The following is a 19,607-nucleotide window of genomic DNA, read 5'->3' on the forward strand; positions in this document are numbered from 1 at the left end:
TTGATGAACTTTTTTTCAAATTTTTGATGAACATTTTTTAATTTTTTGTGAACTACTTTCTTAAGTTGATGAACTTTTTTCAAATTGGTGAACTTTTTTTTTCAAATTTTTGATGAACTTTTTTAAATTTTTTGTGAACTATTTTTGTAAATTGACGAACTTTGTTTTTAAAATCATTGGGCTTCTCTTGAATAGGGCGATGTTTTTATGCATGTTCATGTACTTTTTCTGAAATTTGTGAGGTTTCATTTTTCTTTAAAAAAATCATATGTTCTCTCAAAAAAAAAAATGGGCCGGCCCTAGTGGTTAGCTGAACACACGTAGGTAGAGCAGGTAGCGAGTTCTTTATATGGGTATAATATGCGAAGTATTGGATAGTGTTGTTTTCGTATCCTACAACACACAGTGGCCTTTGGCGCGGTGGTTGTTGTGCAGGGAGAAGCATGTTTAACAAAACCAGCTGGGTTCGAATCCCAGCTCTAGCGTATATTTTTCATGGTTAATTTTCCTTTTCACTTCTACTTTTAGAAGTAGCTGCTGGGCCGGCCCGTTAGGCTGCGCGCGCGAGCGCCAAAAGGGCTAACCGACGCTTAATGTGCCGAGTAGGAGCTCCCTGCGTCAAATACGGCTCGCGTGATTCCCTGAATTAGTACCACGTCGCTTATATATTTTAAATTCAAACTGAAAGCGTAAATTCATAGAAAGAAAGTGTATTGTGACGGTGAACCCGGAGACCCAATCCGTGCTTTATTATTAGTATCCATTATCTACCACTCCTGCATAATTGGATAGTTTGTTCTCCCGTTGCAACGCACGGGCATATTTGCTAGTTAAAATTAAAAGGGTGATCGTTTCTTACTCCCGTAATTATCGTCCGTTTGGTCTGTTTCTTCCTAGGTCACACAGTTTTCGTACGTCGTCGTAGTCAGCTGCGTTCGATATTTTCTTTGTCGCTCTGGTGGGCTTCTAGACGGGCCTTTGTGTTTTTGTATGTCCAATACATAGGAGCCCACATATAGGGGGTAAAAAGCAGCAGCCGTTGTAGTCAGCTCCGTTCGATATTTTCTTTGTCCGCTCGGCTGGGCTTCTAGCCGGGCCTTTGTGTGTTTGTATGTCTATACATGGGAGCCCACATAGGGGGTAAAAAGCAGCAGAAAAAAAAACATTTGGGCTGGGTAAAACATTTAAGAAAAAAAAAACATTTGAACTCACAACCTCACGGTGATGTAAAATATTGTGCTACCAGCCTAGGTGAATGTTTGATCTGAAAAGCAATGTGGTCTAATCTACTCCCTCCATTCCTAAATAATTGTCTTTCTAGAGATTTCAACATATGACTACATAAGGAGCAAAATGAGTGAACCTACACTCTAAAATATGTCTACATATATCCGTATGTTGTAGTCCATTTGAGATGGCTAGAAAGACAATTATTTGGGAACGGAGGGAGTATTAAATAGTACCACCTCGCCTTTTTACATCCAATCCTTCTAACTTCTATAGGTCTATCATTTTTCAGGGTATCAAGGAGTCATCTCGAAAATCAATAAGTGAAGGGTAAAAATTGACTTCCGGCTCTCTAGAGAGGATTTCAACCCGACGTTTCGACGTGCAACCAAAGAAATAAAGAAGGAAAGGATTTGAGAAGCTAATTTGGAAGTGAATGAATAATAACGAAGATGCATGCATGTTGAGCATAATATTGACTTATTGAGAGAGCGCGGGACCTTGGGGATTATAACATGCACTTGTGCATTAAACATATATGTGGGTCAATAAAATACGCTAATCAATATTGCATTCACGAAAAAGGGTTTTCCCGCTTTATATATAAAGCATCACCACAACATCGAGCAAGAAGATACAAACGATGCCATCAATATTGCGTTTTATCAATTCTCTCTCTCTCTCTCTCTCTCTCTCTCTCTCTCTCTCTCTCTCCTGTAAGCCAATTTGCTGGTATTTCTTTTTTGCAAAAGCATTATCATGTTTACTCAATAGCGAAGCATGGGCCGCAAGTTGAACACTGCATATATCCCCCCACACAAAAATACACAATTTTGTTAGACGTTTTGTAAAGATGGTCGGCTTGAAAGAACAATTCTTCCCCATCTTAGGGACATTTGACTATAGTTTTTTTTTGAGAAAAATAATAATTGGATTAGGAGTATCGGAGTGATGAATTTTTTAGCATGTTGTAACACATGACATAGATGTAATTTTTAATATTTCTGATGTTCTTTATATTAACATGACATTTGATAAATAGATCAAAAGTTTTTCCAAGAAAAACATTGTCAATCAGTTCAATTACTCCAAATCATACCCCATTTCCTAGGCTCTACATTGTGGTCCTCCAATTATGCATATGTTTTGGTAATCAGCGTTTGTTGTCCCTTGACATAGTTCGTTGACCAAGCAAATCGTGTTCATAAGAACTGATATTTTTATCCCGTTGCAATGCACGGGCATTTGTGCTAGTACTAAAAATAGTTCTAAAAAAGTCTGATATGAATTCCGTTATATAGCTAGGTACGTCAGTCCAAAAAAACAAGCATCTGGTGGCTAGGTAGGGAAGAACTTGTGCCTATATTTCGAAGGTTACAATGGCCCCGCTTCATTGTCCACCTCCAACTCATGGTTTTTCTTCATTGACATCTTGCCTCTCAGGAGCTGCAGCCTATGCTCCACTTCTTTCATGGTAGGCCTCTCCTCACCTTTGTGCTTCAAGCATGCCCTCGCAAGGGCGGCCATCTCACTGATCTGTCTATCATTACCTTCCTCGAGAATTTGAACATCGACGATCTCCATCATAGTGTTATCTTGTAGCCTTCGAACGAAGTGGTAGCACAAGTTCTGCTTTTCACCCCTGGAATTGAGGAAGATTGGCTGCTTCCTAGTTAGGAGCTCGGCGATTATCACACCAAAACTGTAAACATCGCTCTTCTCAGTTAGCTGGCATGTATGGTAATATTCAGGATCCAAGTATCCAAATGTACCCTGCACCGCCGTGACCACACAAGTTTCGTCGATGGAAATGGATCGTGAAGCACCAAAATCTGCAACCTTTGCGGTGAAGTTATCCGTCAAGAGTATATTGTCAGATTTTACATCCCTGTGAAAGATTGGTGTTGCAGCAGCGGAATGGAGGTAAGCAAGAGCGCTTGCCGCCTCGCTAGCAATCCTAATACGATCGTGCCAGGTTAATAAGCTTCTAGCACTCAGCTGATCACCATGAAGAAGCTCAGAGAGCGTGCCGCTGGAGATGAACTCGTACACAAGCAAAGGCACCTCCGACTCAAGGCAGCATCCATATAGTTTTACCACGTTTCGATGATGGATTTGCGACAGAATGGCAAGCTCGTTCACGAATTGATCAATCTCTATTTGATCGACCATTTTGGATTTCTTTATGGCCACTACACGCTGATCTGATAAAATTCCCTTGTAAACTGTACCATGCGCTCCGAGGCCTAGAATGCGTGTGGAGTCAAAATTATCCGTTGCCTTTTCCAACTCATCCAAGGAAAATATTTTGCTGCTATGTGTGGCACTTTCATCGGATGAGTTCAATTGCTCCAAGAGAAGGCCGTTATTTTTCCTGAAGTGTGCTTTCCGAACTCGCTTTTTAGTACTTCTCTTCCACTTTTGAACCAACAAAACTGAAATTGACGCAAGAAACAGAACTCCAATACCAGAGCTTAGTCCAATAACAACTCCTACAAAAGTATGCATACATAATAGTTAGAGGCATACAAGTTTCCCTTTTTCTATGTAACTACTTATCTTTTGTTTGTTTGTTGCCAGTGATAGTTGCAATTGCATTGTTTTGTTTTTTAGAATCAAAGGACAAACACTCTTGTCCCAGTCTAAGTTAAAGCAAAAAAGAAATTCCGTCCGTGACAGAGCATAACAGTGACAACTCTGCTGCTCCCACCAAAACACAAAATATTTACCAGATTACACAACAGAGTATAACAGTGACAACTCTGCTGCTCTGACTAAAACACAAAATATTTACCAGATTACACGACAGAGATCATTTTTCAGAATCTAAAACGGTGCATCATTGGTTGTAACTTGTAAGATGAATAGAGCAAAGTGATAACTTCTGGTGGTTTACCTATAAACCGGTTGGTGCAAGTGTTTGTTTCATTTGAAAAATTGCTGCCGAAAGGACATGAACATTGGTAACCTCCAGCTGTGTTTTCGCAAGATGCAGACTCAGGGCAGGGGCTTGGACTGCGCTGGCATTCATTGACATCTACAGTGAAAATCAAACAAAATACCTGTCCCACGTGAGTATTTCGAAGATAATATAATAAACAGATACAAACATTGGATTATCATTAGATTACAATAAAATGACACTTATCTAGACTTCTTCTTTTTCAGTTAACTGGGCTGCAATTCTAGTAGAATGAATACTACTACATCTAGTCAAAGTGATAGGTTGAGCAAGGTAAGTCTAATACTCCATATAACAAATTGATCAATATTAGATGAGGGCCATAGATTGTTAGTATAGTTGTTTCTTGTACTTTTTCCTTCTTTAGGCAGTTGGTTCTATATTTTCCATTTACATATCCATCTACAGATCTAGTACTATTACAAAACTGTTTATAGAAGTTGATTGGCAACCCCCATCAACAAAGAGACAAATCCACATAGTCTAGCCCCGGATTTACCTCTCTATTTAAATTTTTTGCATACTTGGGAAGGAAAAATATTATTACAGGCACCTGTCCATTGAAGAAATCATTTTTCTAGATTGCTCTAAAAGAAATCTACGAACTAAAGATGCATACGGAGCAAGGAGAGGAACTTGCCTGTGCATCCGCCAGAGAGGTAAGGATTCCCTTGGTATCCGATGGAGCAGTTGCAACGATACCCCGGGCCATTGGACGAATCCACACACACGGTGTTTCCGCCACGGCACGCATAGGAAGACATGTTTGTGCGTGCCGCCTCACATGTTGCATTTCCAATCACCCAGTCAAGCACCACCGGCTGGCGGCCGTTGTAGGTATCATTGAACCTTGTGGTTGTTACATAATCGGAACTGAAGATAAACGCCTCAGTTTCCACCAAGCCGGCATAGCTGCACGGGTTGAAGTACCAACTATTTGTTTCTCTTGTTTTATTGACATAATCCACATCGTAGAAATAGACGTTGTAGCCCATTAAACCCTTGGGAACAACATTTTGGCAGCAGCCAACACCAACGCACGAGCCATTTGTGAGGTCTGCTGGGCTCCCACACACCGATACACATCCTGTTGCATCCCTTGTCATGCCGTTGGTCTTGTAGATGTATCCAATTGTGTTGCAACCAATGGTAACAAACTTGTTGTCCACGTTTGAGAACCGATAAGGCCAACTTAATTCAAATTCCCAAATTTTGCTATCCATTGTTCCTGTACTAGGATTGTAGCAATATGATGGGATGCGCGATAAAGCTCGGGATTGACCACGGGACAGCGATATGCTTACAATCTCCCGTCGCAGAAGGAATGGCTTGTCATTTCCATCGACGGACCTGCTGCAGTTGAGCTCAAAGCCTTGGTCCATGGCACAGCCAATGCCGATGCCGAATGGATAGGGGATCTCGACATCGCCGCAATGTGTTTTGCATCCGTGGTCAGGTTGTGCTGCTGATATAGACGCTAGGTGCAGCATGACCGCAACGGCACCGAGCAGTAGCACTGAAACCATATTATTTCTCTGAAAAGAAAACAGTCACTTGTTAGCTGCCATAAAAGTTGTAATTGAAAATTCCTATAACTTTTTTTGTTAGACATACATTCTAGAAAAAAAAACTGAAAATAGTAACAGGATTGTAATCTTGCAAGGGAAAAGCTTCTCAAAAATCTTGGTCAGATACTTCGTATGCTTGATATTAGACACGTGTACTAGAGGGAGTATATTCATCGTTTTCTTCATATTTGCAAATTCAAGAATGTTTCTTGCTTTTGGATTAGATAAACTAAATTGGACACTTATAAGAAAACATTGGTCAATCTTAATTGCTCAATTTGGATGTGAGCTATATCTACATAGCGTTGGGAGGCAGGGAAGCGAGCGGGCGCGGGCATGGATGGCGCAAGTTGGAGTGCCGCTGCAGGATGCGGCGTCGATGAGGTGGAAACGCGCTAGGGAACCGATGGTCCCATGTGGTAGTGTTCCAGACTGCCGGGAGGGAGGCTAACCGATCTCGCCGGTGGCGCAGAAGAGGAGAAGAGGGGAAGTGAAGAAGGCAAGAGGTCCAGTGACAACCCACTCAAAAGAATAGGAAACAGAAGAAAATACTACTGCTGCAGCTGCTGCTACTACATGAGACTTTGCACATCACAGCTTAATTCTAGAGAAACACTAGTACTATATTTATTACTAGATCATACTAGTATGTGTGTACTACAACTTGTTTTGTTGACACTGTTCAAAGATAAGCTACGCAAAGCCAAGCTGGTTTGACATGAATCTTACCAAGCTAAAGCAGAGCGATGGCCACAGAAACCAGAGAGCTAGCAAGAGGAACATGAGTAGTAGGAGCAGAAGCGATGGCCACAGAAATCCAGTAATCTCAAACTGAATTACCTGGGGCAAAAATGGCCGCCGGCCAAACAGAGTGAAGGAAGAACGATCGTTGTGATCGAGGTGCCGTGCCGTGCCGGAGCCTTCCAACTGAAGCAGGGACCAAAAGGAATTGATGGAACTTGGTGTCAAGAAAAATGGGAAGGGACATTGTTTTTTGTCTGATAGAGGTGTGAGTGTGACTGACAACATTTTCGACATGGTGGCTCCTTTTGAAATGTTCAACATGGGGTTTGCCGGAAACACACAAACACACACATAGACTTGGGCAAAGCTCCAGCCAACTCATGACATACGAAAGCTGACAAAGGAAGAAAAATAATCTAGTGAGTTTTCTCACATTAACTTGTTCATCTGAATATTATGGTTTTCTACTGCGCCAATTGCTTACTTTTTTCCTTTTCATTTTCATTATCAAAAAAATGAAGTGTTGGCTTTTGAACGGGGCGTAAGGGGAGCGCTGCGTGTAAGGTGGAGCCGAGTGCAAATCAGACGGCTTTGATACAGTTTGCATACACTTTGTCGCAAAAATTCAAATCCAATTTCAGTTCACACATGCTGAGAAAAAAAAGAAAGTACAGCTCCTGTTATGGACAATTTGCTGCCGGCCGCCGCTTGTTCAAACGCCGGCCGGAGAAGTTTTCCGTTGGCTCTGGCAGTGATGGGCACATATATAATTGCCTGGTTTTTGGACTCCAGTTCCATTGGAAAATGACAGAAAAGAAAGGATTCAGCGAGCCAAAACATAAATTTGGGAATTGAAGGAGCAGCTGTTTATTTGTTGGCTTCTTCTGAAACTGCACACTAATGCATGAGACTTGGCTTGCTCAGGAACTACTAGCAGAGGCGACCACTACAAATGCAGGAGGAGATGGCCAGAAATTATTCGGAGCAAATATCACAAAACATTAACTATTAATGGCTAGAATTTCACAAAACCATACATTTTTTGGGGGTAAGTTGTTTCACTGAACAGAGACCTTTCAGATTACGACGTCTGACACTGATTGTCTCTGACACCCCACACTAGCCTGACATATATCCCAATCAAATATAAATCACAACTCGAAGACTGAAACATAAGTCGTAAATCAAAGCACACCAATCCAGTGGTACGTAAAAGATGTTACCATGACAAACTAAAAGAGTCCCATTTAAATTCAGCGAGGTAGGTCGGTCCAGGAAACAAGCTCCTGCTCCATAGTGTAGCATCTGGTGACATCCTGAGCTGAATGATTGAGAGCTGAGAAGAACTCACCGTGCCGTGGACCGGAACTAGCACTGAAATAAGTGGAACAGTTTAAAGGTAACAATGGCATGCCTTCACCCTCGCTCTCTAACTCGTGGTTTTTCTCCATCATCATCTTGCCTCTCAGGAGCTGCAGCCTAAGCTCCACTTCTTTCATGGTAGGCCGCTCTTCCCCTCTGTGCCTCAAGCATACCCTCGCAAGGGCAGCCATCTCAGCGATCTGTCTATTCTTGCCTTCCTCGATAACTTGAACATCGACGATCTCCATCAAAGCGTTATCTTGTAGCACTTGAAGGAAGTAATGAGATAAGTTTTGCTTTTCACACCGGGAGTTGAGGAAGACCGGCTTCTTCCTAGTGAGAAGCTCGACTATTATCACACCGAAGCTGTAAACATCGCTCTTCTCGGTTAGCTCGCCGGTGTGGTAATACTCAGGATCCAAGTACCCAAATGTGCCCTGCACTGCTGTGACCACACGAGTTTCATCGATGGAGATGGATCTCGAGGCACCAAAGTCTGCCACCTTTGCACTGAAGTTATCTGTTAAGAGTATGTTGGTAGATTTCACATCTCTATGAAAGATTGGTATTGCGGCAGCGGAATGGAGGTAAGCAAGAGCACTTGCTACCTCGCTAGCAATTCTGATACGATCGTTCCAGGTTAACAAGCTTCTACCACTCAGGTGGTCACCATGAAGAAGTTCAGACAATGTCCCGTTGGAGACGAACTCATACACGAGCAAAGGCACCTCTGACTCAAGGCAACATCCAAAAAGTTTTACCACGTTTCGGTGACTGATTTGTGATAAAATTGCAAGCTCATTTATGAATTGATCGATCTCTCTTTGATCGGCCATTTTGGACTTTTTTATGGCCACAACACGTTGATCGGATAAAATCCCCTTGTAAACAGTGCCATGCCCTCCGAGGCCTAGAATGCGTGTGGAGTCAAAATTGTCTGTTGCCTTTTCTAACTCATCCAAGGAAAATATTTTAGTGCTATGTGTGGCACTTTCATCAGATGAGATCAACTGTTCCAAGACAAGGCCTTTGTTTTTCCTGAAGTGTGCCTTTCGAACTCTACTTTTAGTGCTTCTCTTCCACATCCGAACCAACAAAGTTGAAATCGACGCAAGAAATAGAGCTCCAATGCCAGAGCTTAGTCCAATAACAACCCCTGCAAACATATCCATATGTAATAGTTAGATGCATACAAGTTTTTTTTTCTTTTGTAGGTAACGACATTTCTTTCGTTTGTGGGTTGCTGGTGATAGTGGTGATTGCGTCATTTCATTTTTAAAATCAAAGGACTAACGTTCTGCTTCTAGCATACGTAAAAGCAAAACCCGAATTTTGGCCGTGACAGAGCATAAAAGTGACAAGCCTCTTACACATTAGTACCAGCCAATGAAGAGAACAACAACTTTGCTGCTCTCACCAAAACACAAAATATTTACCAGATTAAATAGCAAAGATCATCTTTCAGAATCTAAAACGGTGCATCATCGATTGTAAGTTCAATAAAGCAAGGTACTAACTTTTGGTGGTTTACCTATAAAGCGATTGGTGCAAGAATTTGTTTCCTTTGCAAAACTGGTGCCAAAAGGGCACGAACAATGGTATCCTCCAACTGTGTTTTGGCAAGTTGCGGACTCGGGGCACGGGCTTGGACTCTGCTCACATTCATTAACATCTGCAGTGAAAATCAAACAAAATACCTGATCCCAACTTAGTCTTTCGAAGGTAATACAAACATATATGAAGATTGGAGTATCAGTACATAACTATAAAGTGGCACTTGAACTAGACTTCTCTTTATAGAATTGGGTCACAGTTCTACTCGAATGAGTATCGACTATGAGTCAAAGTGAAAAGTTAAGCACAAAGGTATTTTTTAATCAATGATGCAAGTGAGATGGTATTCAAGATGAAAGGCAAGTGTAATGTAACAGTTTGATCAACACAGGAATATATTTTAGTATAATGGTTTGTTCTCCATTTCCATTTGTATAGGTTGTTGGTTTCCAGTAATATTTATCTACTACTATTACATAAGTATTTATATAAGTTGATCTGCTACCCCCATTGCTCAAGAGACAAAATCCACACAATCTAACCCCTGATTTGCTTTTATCTATTCTGATTTTGTACATGCTTCAGAGAGAAAAAATGCTATTATACACATCTGTCCATTCCACAAATCCTTTTGAGACTGCTGTAAAAAAAACTAAAAATGCAAGCAGAGGAAGGGGAGGAACTTGCCTGTGCATCCACCAGAGATATAAGGATTCCCTTGGTATCCAACGGAGCAGTTGCACAGGTAACCTAGGCCGTTGGACGAATCCACGCACACGGTGTTTCCGCTACGGCATGCGTAGGAAGACATGTTTCTACGGGCCACCTCACATGTTGCATTCCCTATCACCCAATCAAGCACCACCGGCTGCCGTCCCTTGTAGGTATCATTGAACCTTGTAGTTGTTACATAATCGGAGCTGAAGAAAAATGCCTCTGTTTCCACCAAGCCGGCATAGCTGCATGGGTTGAAGTACCAACTATTTGAAGTATTGACATAATCCACATCATAGAAATAGACGTTGTAGCCCATTAAGCCCTTGGGAACGACATTTTGGCAGCAGCCAACACCAACGCACGAGCCATTTGTCAGGTCTTGTGGGCTCCCGCACACCGAAACACATCCTGTTGCATCCCTTGTCCTGCCGTTGGTGTTGTAGATGTACCCAATTGTGTTGCAACCAATGGTTATGAACTTGTTGTGCACGTGCGAAAACTGATAGGGCCAAGTTAATTCGAAACCCCAAATGTAGGCATCCATTTCTCTTGTACTAGAATTGTAGCAATATGTCGGGATGGTTACCAAAGCTCGGGATTGACCACGGGTCGCCGAGATGTTTAGAACCTCCCAGTAATTTATGAATGGCCTCTCGATCCCATCGGCAGTCCTGCTGCAGCTGATCTCGAAGCCTTGTTCGATAGCACAGCCGGTACCAATGCCAAATGGATATGGGATCTCTACGTCACCACAACGCGTTTTGCATCTGTGGTGAGGCTGTAATGATGATATAGATGCAAGGTTCAGCATGAGTACAATGGCACCAAGCACTAGCACCGGTGCCATATCAAGTCCCTGCAACTGCAATTAGTGTGGTCAAATTAAGTAATTGTCTGCTATGCTGAAGGAAAAAGAGAACATCTCGAAAAAACTTCGATGTTATCACTTCTTAATTGTCTGAAAGTTGAAAGTGAAAACACCTGTGTATGCTTATGCTATAGAAACAACTGAAGTTAATAGCAGGGGTTGGATGGGTTCAAAGTTTTACATCAAACGGAAGTAACCTTGCAAATAAAATGATATGCTAACCTTCTGGTCAAAACATAAGAGTAATTTTTTTACAGTAGACAAAACATAAATATATTTTTATTTATAATAATATGTGGCTCCCGTGTCCCCACGCCCCACGAATGCCCCGCGTCGCCCCCCGTCGGGCGGCTCGGGCAGACACCCAAAAAAACCTAGCTGTCGGGCCACCTCCATCCCCTTCCTCTCCTCCGTCGCCGCTGGAGGAAGCGACCGGTGGTGGCGGAGGCCCTCTTCCTCCCGCGTCGGGATCGGGTGAGACAGGTCACCCAATGACGCCGGCACAAGGCGGCGGCGTGGTGGTGGGCGGCGGCGGCGGCGCTGCATGGCGACATGGAAGAGCAGGTGGTGCTGGCCGATCGGCGCGTCCGCGCGGTCACAACGGCCATGGCTACGGTGGCCGGCGGCGGCGGGATGTGACTGGTGGCAACGACGACGTCCGGCCTGGATCCTGGAGCGGCGGCCCTGGAAGGTGGTGGCAGGTGAAGCTCAGACCTCTCACGGCGGCATGGCGTGGTGTTGTCCCTGTCCAAGGCGGATCTGCGCCGGCGATCTGGTGGCTTTGGCTTCTGATTGGTTCGGATCAGAGATGGTGACGAGCGCGCGGGTTCCCTCTCGGTGGCTCTTGCAGCTTGGCGGGGTGGGGTGGCAGCCCTCCTCCGAGGCTCTAGTGGTAGCACACACAGGCAATGGCCGGTGTGACAGGGCTCCCACGGTGGTAGTGTTGTTGTGGATGGTCGTCGGATCTGGGTGGCTAGATCTGAGGCTTTGAAGGCGGTCTGGATGGTGCACAGGTTGTCGATTGGATTTTCTTAGGACAGATCCGGGTGAAAACCTGGTCTCCGGCTGGTGGCCGGAGCAGGTGATGGTGACGCCCTTGGCGTTGTTTTCTTCATGGAGGCATCATCGAGGTGAAGCTCCCAACTCCTCCCGCTACCTCCGGGGGAAACCCTTGATCAGTTGATCGGATGATGACGATGCTCTTGTGTCGTTCCCCCCTTGGGGCCGTCATTCTTGGAAGTGTGCATTGGCTCGAGGGACCAGTGGACGGTTTTAGCGGTGGAGCGGCGATTCATGTCATGCATCGATGATGTGGAGCCTCGGCGGCATTGTGCAGCAGGGTCTCGGCGCCGGAGGTATGATGATGGACGCGCGTAGAGAGGTGGCGTTGTCTGGCGCCATGGAGACGTTGACGGCAGGCCTAGCAAGGTCGATGTGTCAGTACTTGCTGAAGATGGATCGGCGTATGACGGCGGCGGCGGTATCTGAGAGTGTGACAAACTGGTGTGTGCCCCAGACACGGTAATCTGGCTTGGTTGGGGCCTCCGGCTTTAGATGATAGGCTTTCGTGCGAGGTTTGTTTGGTAATCGGAACCCCTTCATCAACTAGATGCAGAGGCCTTTGTAAATAATTAATAAAATAACTGTATGCATCGTCCAGATGCAAAGGCCGGGGTCATCTTCGTTTTAAAAAAAAATTATAATAATATGTAATGAAAAACGAAAATATGCATCTTGCTTTTTGGCTGTTGTATTACGGTAAACCCGGGCAAACGTCGGGCCGGGTCGGGTTCGGGCCGGGCTTGACAAAGCCCGAAGAGAAATTCCCAAGCCCGAGCCCGGCCCGGCCCGGCCCGAAGTACATGAACAGTGACACTTTTTAATTAAATTAATCATTTTCAGGATATTATTTTAATTTATTATACCTATATTTCAAATAAAATATGTTTTTTATATGTTTCGGGCTTTATTCGGGCTTTCGGGCCGGGCTTCGGGTCAAAAAATGGAGCCCGAGCCCGGCCCGAATGTCGGGCTTCGGGTTCGGGCCGACGGGCCGGGTTGTCCATGACCGGGTCTATATTACGGCGCCTTGCAGAGAATGGGGAATTACTTTCCCCAAATTGTAAAAGATTCATGAGTGTACTGATGTTGAAATTAATTAATGACAGTCCACTAATTTTCTCAAAAAAATACTCTCGATATGAACGCGCGGTTCAGATTTAAGCTCCAAGCTGTACCTACAGAGCGGCCGGAGGCGGGAAGCGAGCGCGCGGCGGCGGCAGGATGCGGTGCTGACGAGGCGGCGAAGCGCATGGTCGCCCGGGCCGGGGGAGTTGGCGCGGACGCGGAGGCGCCGCCGCCCCGCGCCACCTCCTGCGGAGGGCGCGGTAACCTGGGCCATGGCGGAGCTGCGTCGTCAGTCGTCACCTCACCAGATGTGGAAAAGACAACGCGGGGTGGGGGTGGGGTAGGAGAGGCAAAACTATCTACTATCAGGCAGCTTGCAGGGGTCCTGCTAATTGCAGATGGTAAGAAGGTTTGGAACTTTTAATAGCGGAAAAATAAGTTTGAACTCCCTCCGTATCAAATCAAAATAATTAAACTGCAAAAAAACGTCTTATATTTTGGTACGCCGTGGTAGATTTGATTTGTGGACATTTTCTTCATAGCAGATGGTAAAAAGTTCCGAGTCTCGGGATCACAGGCTATTACACACAAGTGCCATTTGAATCGAATCACTTAATAACATCAGAAGGACAAAGCAGGGGGGAATCTGTTGAGTAAATAGGCAATTTCTCGATTAAATTAATCCATGAGTAAATCAGTAGCATGGCATTGACTAAGTTGATGACGTACTCACTCTGATCTAAACATGCACGTACTAAGCAAACAGTAGACAAATCTACACATACTGCTAGTACTGCTAATATGAAAATAATCAGGAGCGGGATAAACGAGTTATACCCTCCAGTAGGCCACGCAGAGGCCGCGGCTTTGGTGGCAGCAGCGGCGTCCTCGGCGACCTTCTTGTCAGCTTCAGCTTTCTCGGCGGACGGGATGGAGTCACCGGCGGCAGCAGCAGCAAAGGAACGACGGTGGGCGTACGGTGGGCATGCGCGTGAGCAGATGTGATCTGTTCGTGGCGGAGTCTCGATCCGACGTCTCAGATCGTGGCCCAGCTGTCAGAAAACTCTCCGTTAGTGACTGGCAAAAATAAGCGCGTAGGCTCGGCTCAATCCCGCAACCCGAGGCGAGGCGCGGCGGGCGGCGGAGGAGGAGTGCGCGAGGGCTCTTCTCTTCTCAAGCTCCAATAGCATGTAGAAGAGAAACCCTTATAAACCACTCCAACTCTCCTTCCACTTCCGGGGTGGGACTAAACTTCCCACCACACCTAGTGCCATATAACCCACATGGGCCCTTAGAGATTTTTCAGAAATTGCAATATGGGCCTAGAGCCCATCTCAATTTCAGCAGAATCAAAACGCAAAGAGCTAGCTCTAGCTGTAGACAAGGGGAGCAGACGAAGTGAATCTCATTAATCTCCAACGGAGGTACGTACCAGGGGTATGGCCGGCTGGGAGCACGAGCACGACCGATGCGGTGCCGGAGGCAGTTGATGGAGCGTGCAACCGGAGGTCCGGAGCAGAGGATGAGGTTCAAAACATAACATAGAGGCGTACCCCGGCCGTGTTTTTTAGGTTGTCTGATCTGATCTGATAGAGGCGTCACTGGTAGTAAAAGATTGTTTGTTTCGATCTCTAGGCAGCCTTTCAACGTGGTAACTCCTTTTGAAATGTTCAACGTGCATGGAGAATCTTGTCTGAGACCGGAACGTTCAAGATCTAACCACCACGGACGACGTTCTCGATGGATCTTGTCTTGGAAAATGAAAGCACTTGGTTCACACCCTCCCCGGGCCAGCCAGGAGCGCCGCTCCGCCACTTGTTTCCAGAGCGGCGGCGAGCAACGACAAGGCCACGAGGGGTGACCCCGGTGCTGGCCGCCGGGCCGCAATGAGGTCGAGCTAAGGGTAACTCCAACGCATGATCTAAACGGATGTCCGTTTTATTCGTTTTTTGTCTGTTTGAAGTGGCAGTGAGGTCGTGTTCGTCCGGACTTGTGGATGCGTCGGCCGTGCGCCCAACGCACGGCCGTATTTCGACCGCATCTCATCCGCATATATATTTTTGCAATACATATCTTTATTTTCATCATTGATTTTTAATACATTGAAGCATATCATCAAATCTTGACTAGAATAGAAAGACCAAGGAAAACAAGAACCACAAGAAGACATTTTATAATACATCCAACTTTCATAACTGCTTCCACAAGCTGGATTAGTGCCTTCTCGATGCATTCATTGTTGATCTACGAAGTCTCGATCTTGCGTGCTTATTTCTTCTTCGAGTCTAAAGAAGTAGACGTTGCTTATTCGCATCTTGTCTCATCTCTAACCTTTATTCTAGCAATAAGTGCACAAACATCTATTATAATTGCGTCCTATCAATAGATCGATGTATTCTTTTTTTCAATACCAAAAGTTGCATCCAACCTACATAATGAATATTTGACTGTAAGTAAAACTAGTCAATCCGAGAGCACAACTGGAGCTAGACTAGCGCATACCCCATCGTTTTTTGCATTTGACAAACACCCATCTGGGATGTTCCGAAGTTGTAGACATGCGGCGCAAGACCTTCCGTGGATAGTCGTCGCACTTTATGAGCGGCAACGGTGCGCCGACGAGCCTTTGGGCCAGCACCGAGCCCGGCGACGGCCGTTCGTGTATTTGCCGGCGAACCATCGACGGGGTAGATCCGAGCGGCTAGAGGCGTAGTCAGTACCTGCATGCGGCCTGGCAGCCTTGCCGAGGCTAATCGGCCTAGTGCCCGGCCAGTCCATGGCACGGCGTGGCCTACGTCAGCTGGGTGAGCTCAAATCCGGCCGGATCCGCTCCAAATCCGACCGCCGGGTGCGCTAAAATCAGGTGGCCGGGGTTGGACAGCTCGGGGCGTCGAGGGAACGGGGGCTGCGACAAGGTAGGGGCGAGCGTGGGGTCATGCTGGACAGCGACACGTCCGAAAAAAATGGCGTCAGCGGCGGCTCGGGACGAGAGGGGCGGGGTGCGGCTGGAGTGAGAGGAGGGGAATAGAAAAAGGAGCGCATGTGTCCCTGACGGGCGGGCCAGTGGAGGACATGGGCGGGCGCCACGCACCGTCCGCGCATGTCAGTTTGGCCGCAAACTTGGCCCAAAGTTGAACTGGGAATAAGTCGAAAGCAGATCGAAAACATACATTGGTCCATTTGCCCCCGCGCGTTGGACGGCCTCTTCTATCCGTTTACCCTCAAATAAACATGGATGAACCATTTAGGGTCGTGCGTTGGAGTTGCCCTAAACTGGATTAACTCAATACGTACGAGTGTTACATTATACAGGAATGGAGCGACATGCACCAGTTGCGCATGCAGGGCAGTGTTAGCCTGATGATGATGACGATGAATGTTCCTGATGATGGGTGGTGGCTTTAGGCTTCTTGTGCTTGACTAACTGAAAGTTGAGTACAAGTAGTGAAGTACAAATGATGAGTTTAAATGAAAGTATAAGCTTGCTAAGTGGGATATTATCTGTAGGCCTAAGGACCAAGAAGGTCTAGGTATTGAAAATCTGGAAGTCAAAAACATATGTTTCCTTAGCAAGTGGCTATTTAAGCTGTCATCTGAGACGGAGGCTATTTGGGCACAGATTTTGCGTAATAAGTATCTTTATGCTAAAACCTTGGCTCAGGTGAATGTGAGGCCTTCTGACTCTCCCTTTTGGAAGGGTTTGATGAGAGTTAAACAACTCTTTTTTAACAAGACAAAATTTATTGTTGGGAATGGTGCCACTACGAGGTTTTGGGAGGATACGTGGCTTGGGGAGACCCCCTTGCACTTCAATATCCTACATTGTACAACATTGTTCGACGTAGAGAAACCTATGTTGCAAATATTTTACAATCCGCTCCCCTCAATATTAGTTTTAGACGGACGCTAGTTGAAAATCGTTGGGAGGCCTGGCTCCATCTCGTTAGACGTTTAATGGAAGTTCGGCTGTCTCGGCAGCCAGATCAGCTGCATTGAAAACTTACTAAGAACGGTGCGTTCTCGGTCAAATCAATGTATCTGGATGTCATTAACTCTAGCGTCATCCCTACCACGTTACATGTTTGGAAAGTTAAGGTACCCTTACGTATCAAAGTGTTTATGTGGTTTATGCATAAACAAGTCATTTTGACTATGGATAACCTTGTAAAACGAAATTGGGTGGGCTCGTCTAGATGTAGCTTTTGTGATCATAACGAAAACATCAAACACCTCTTTCTCGATTGTCCGTTGGCTAAGATTCCGTGGCGGTCGATTCATATTGCGTTTAATATTAATCAGCTCACCTCTATCAACATGTTATTTGGAACATGGCTTGATGGGGTTGATTCTGATACTGCAAGACACATTCGGGTTGGCGTTTGTGCTTTATTGTGGGCAGTATGGAACTACAGAAATGATTTAGTCTTTAACAGATCAACAAACATTCACTTTTTGTAGGTTATCTTCAGGGCCACGGCGTTCATCCGTATGTGGTCGCTACTCACTCCGACGGAGGCCAGGGAGCGTTTGGTTACTGCGTCTACCCGATGGGAGATGGTAGCTCGGGATATTTTCAACCGGTTTGGATGGCGGTCATGTAATAGGATAGGCATGTAGTGCTCCTTTTATTTTGCCAGTCGGTTGTGGCTTTGGGTCTTACCTCTTTTGAGCTTTTGTTTATGTATGCACTACGACCTTTCGAGACTTTGTTACTGGATTATCTTTTTAATAATATGAGCCGTATGCATCTTTCTGATGCAGAGGCTGGGGTACACCCCCTTTTCTAAAAAAACAAGTAGTGAAGTACAAACCCGATTCTTCATCGGGCTACTACCACGGAAATGTAAACTCCCGTTAGCTAAGTACTACTCCCTCCGTCCCAAAATATAGGAGTGTTTTTAACACTAATATAGTGTCAAAAACGCTCTTATATTTTAAAACGGAGGGAGTACTAAACTGCGCAAAAACTCCAACCAAACGTGGCATTACTGACACATGCTGCCTAATTTACCAGCTAGCTAGTGCGATTTTTCTCCCGGTAACTTGTTCAGGGCTTGATTTATGACGGCGCAGAAACTTTGTTCCAACGTAGGTGCGCACCGCGTCAACGCTGTCGCTTCACACCTGAAGTGAAGATTTTACCAAAGAACAATTGCACAGGTTGGTGCGTGCTTTTTTTTTAGGTGCGTGCTAACATGCATTATTTCAGGCGTGAGTGTGACTGCTCTCACTCCTGTCAATTGCAAGTTGCAACAAGTAAACTCCTGTTTTCGTCCTGCAAAAGGTCCATGACAAGACAAATGGTGCCAGATCATGGTTTAATTTCACACGGGGAACCTGCATCAGGCTGTGTAGCTTTAATTTCATGGACGTCATCAGGTTGCAAATGGTGGCGAAGTCGATCCGGACCCTGCAACACACTGAAATATCTTACCTCAAGAACTGCAACAAGATAAAACATTGATAGCCCCGATAGATAGACCAGCAAAAGCACATGTCATCCGGTCCGAATGAAATATGTGTTGATTCCTCGTAGCTTCAGAGACGCGCCACCAACATGGAAGCCTTCTTTGCGAGCTCTGAACATTTCACTTGCTGCGTCTACAGAACCTGCAAGGGAAGTATCGGAGGATGGTTAAATCACAGATAACCTAGACAGGCCTGCGTGCATTTACGTTTGTCCAGATAGCCAGATTGTAACATTACCTGACCCCGCGTGAGGATGGGACAGCAGCGGATCCTAGAGCGTGAGCATGTGATGCATTTTGTGAGCCATCTACTCTTAGCTTGCCAGGCAGGCGGCTTCTTGAGGATACTGGATTAGATAGTGCCAATTGATGCGGTCAGAGCACATCTTTATACTTGTAGGTATATTGACTTTATTCGCCTCGAAGGTGGCTTTGGGTTGATCTTTGCATTCATTTTGTCTAACTTTGATGAATAAATTAATAGAGATGGCTGCATGCATCATTTTGATGCAGAGGCCATGGTAACCCTCCTTTTAAAAAAAAAGTGCATATTGCAGATAAGTCAATGTTGTTTAGGCATGTCATTAAACTACCTAAGATAAAGAAATTTCATGCAAATGCCTTTATATCTGATTAAAACATACATCAAAAGTTTTCACATCTCCCCTCTCTTCCAACAGCTCTCCTATGCCTACACAACCTTCTTCAGAATAAACTTCACTTGATAAGCTTACTAGATCACATTACATGAGATGCTTCTTTGTCGAGACTATTAATTCGGCTATCTCAACCTTGCGGGTTGTCATCGCCATGGTGTGGCCAACAATAGTGCCAAATGGAGAGTTCATCATGTCTCAGGAAGAGAGATCACAACAGGGAGCTGATACGAACTTTTGGAGAGGACATGATTCTAGGAGCGTTGCCAACATTGGTATACAATCATATTTGTGTTACAAAAAACCCACATTATTTTTGTTCATAGAATAAAGCAGAAAAGTTCATCTAATTGG

The 19,607-nt window shown here is 45.1% G+C and overlaps 1 protein-coding gene and 1 pseudogene across 1 annotated transcript; both read right to left on the bottom strand.

Annotated features, from left to right (window-relative positions):
• Positions 1–2,601: 2,601 nt before the first annotated feature.
• Positions 2,602–6,795, bottom strand: LOC119305968 (annotated as a pseudogene).
• A 776-nt stretch (positions 6,796–7,571) lies between these two features.
• On the bottom strand, positions 7,572–10,988 carry LOC119305969 (wall-associated receptor kinase 5-like). Its single transcript, XM_037582342.1, has 3 exons — positions 10,105–10,988; positions 9,395–9,535; positions 7,572–9,019 (listed from the first exon to the last, which is right to left on the bottom strand). The coding sequence occupies exons 1-3, from the start codon at positions 10,979–10,981 to the stop codon at positions 7,755–7,757; spliced, it is 2,283 nt and encodes a 760-aa protein (XP_037438239.1). The 5' UTR covers positions 10,982–10,988; the 3' UTR covers positions 7,572–7,754.
• Between the last annotated feature and the right edge of the window lie 8,619 nt (positions 10,989–19,607).

The sequence above is a fragment of the Triticum dicoccoides genome, chromosome 5B (genome assembly GCF_002162155.2).
Source record: "Triticum dicoccoides isolate Atlit2015 ecotype Zavitan chromosome 5B, WEW_v2.0, whole genome shotgun sequence".
Classification (NCBI taxonomy): Eukaryota; Viridiplantae; Streptophyta; class Magnoliopsida; order Poales; family Poaceae; genus Triticum; species Triticum dicoccoides.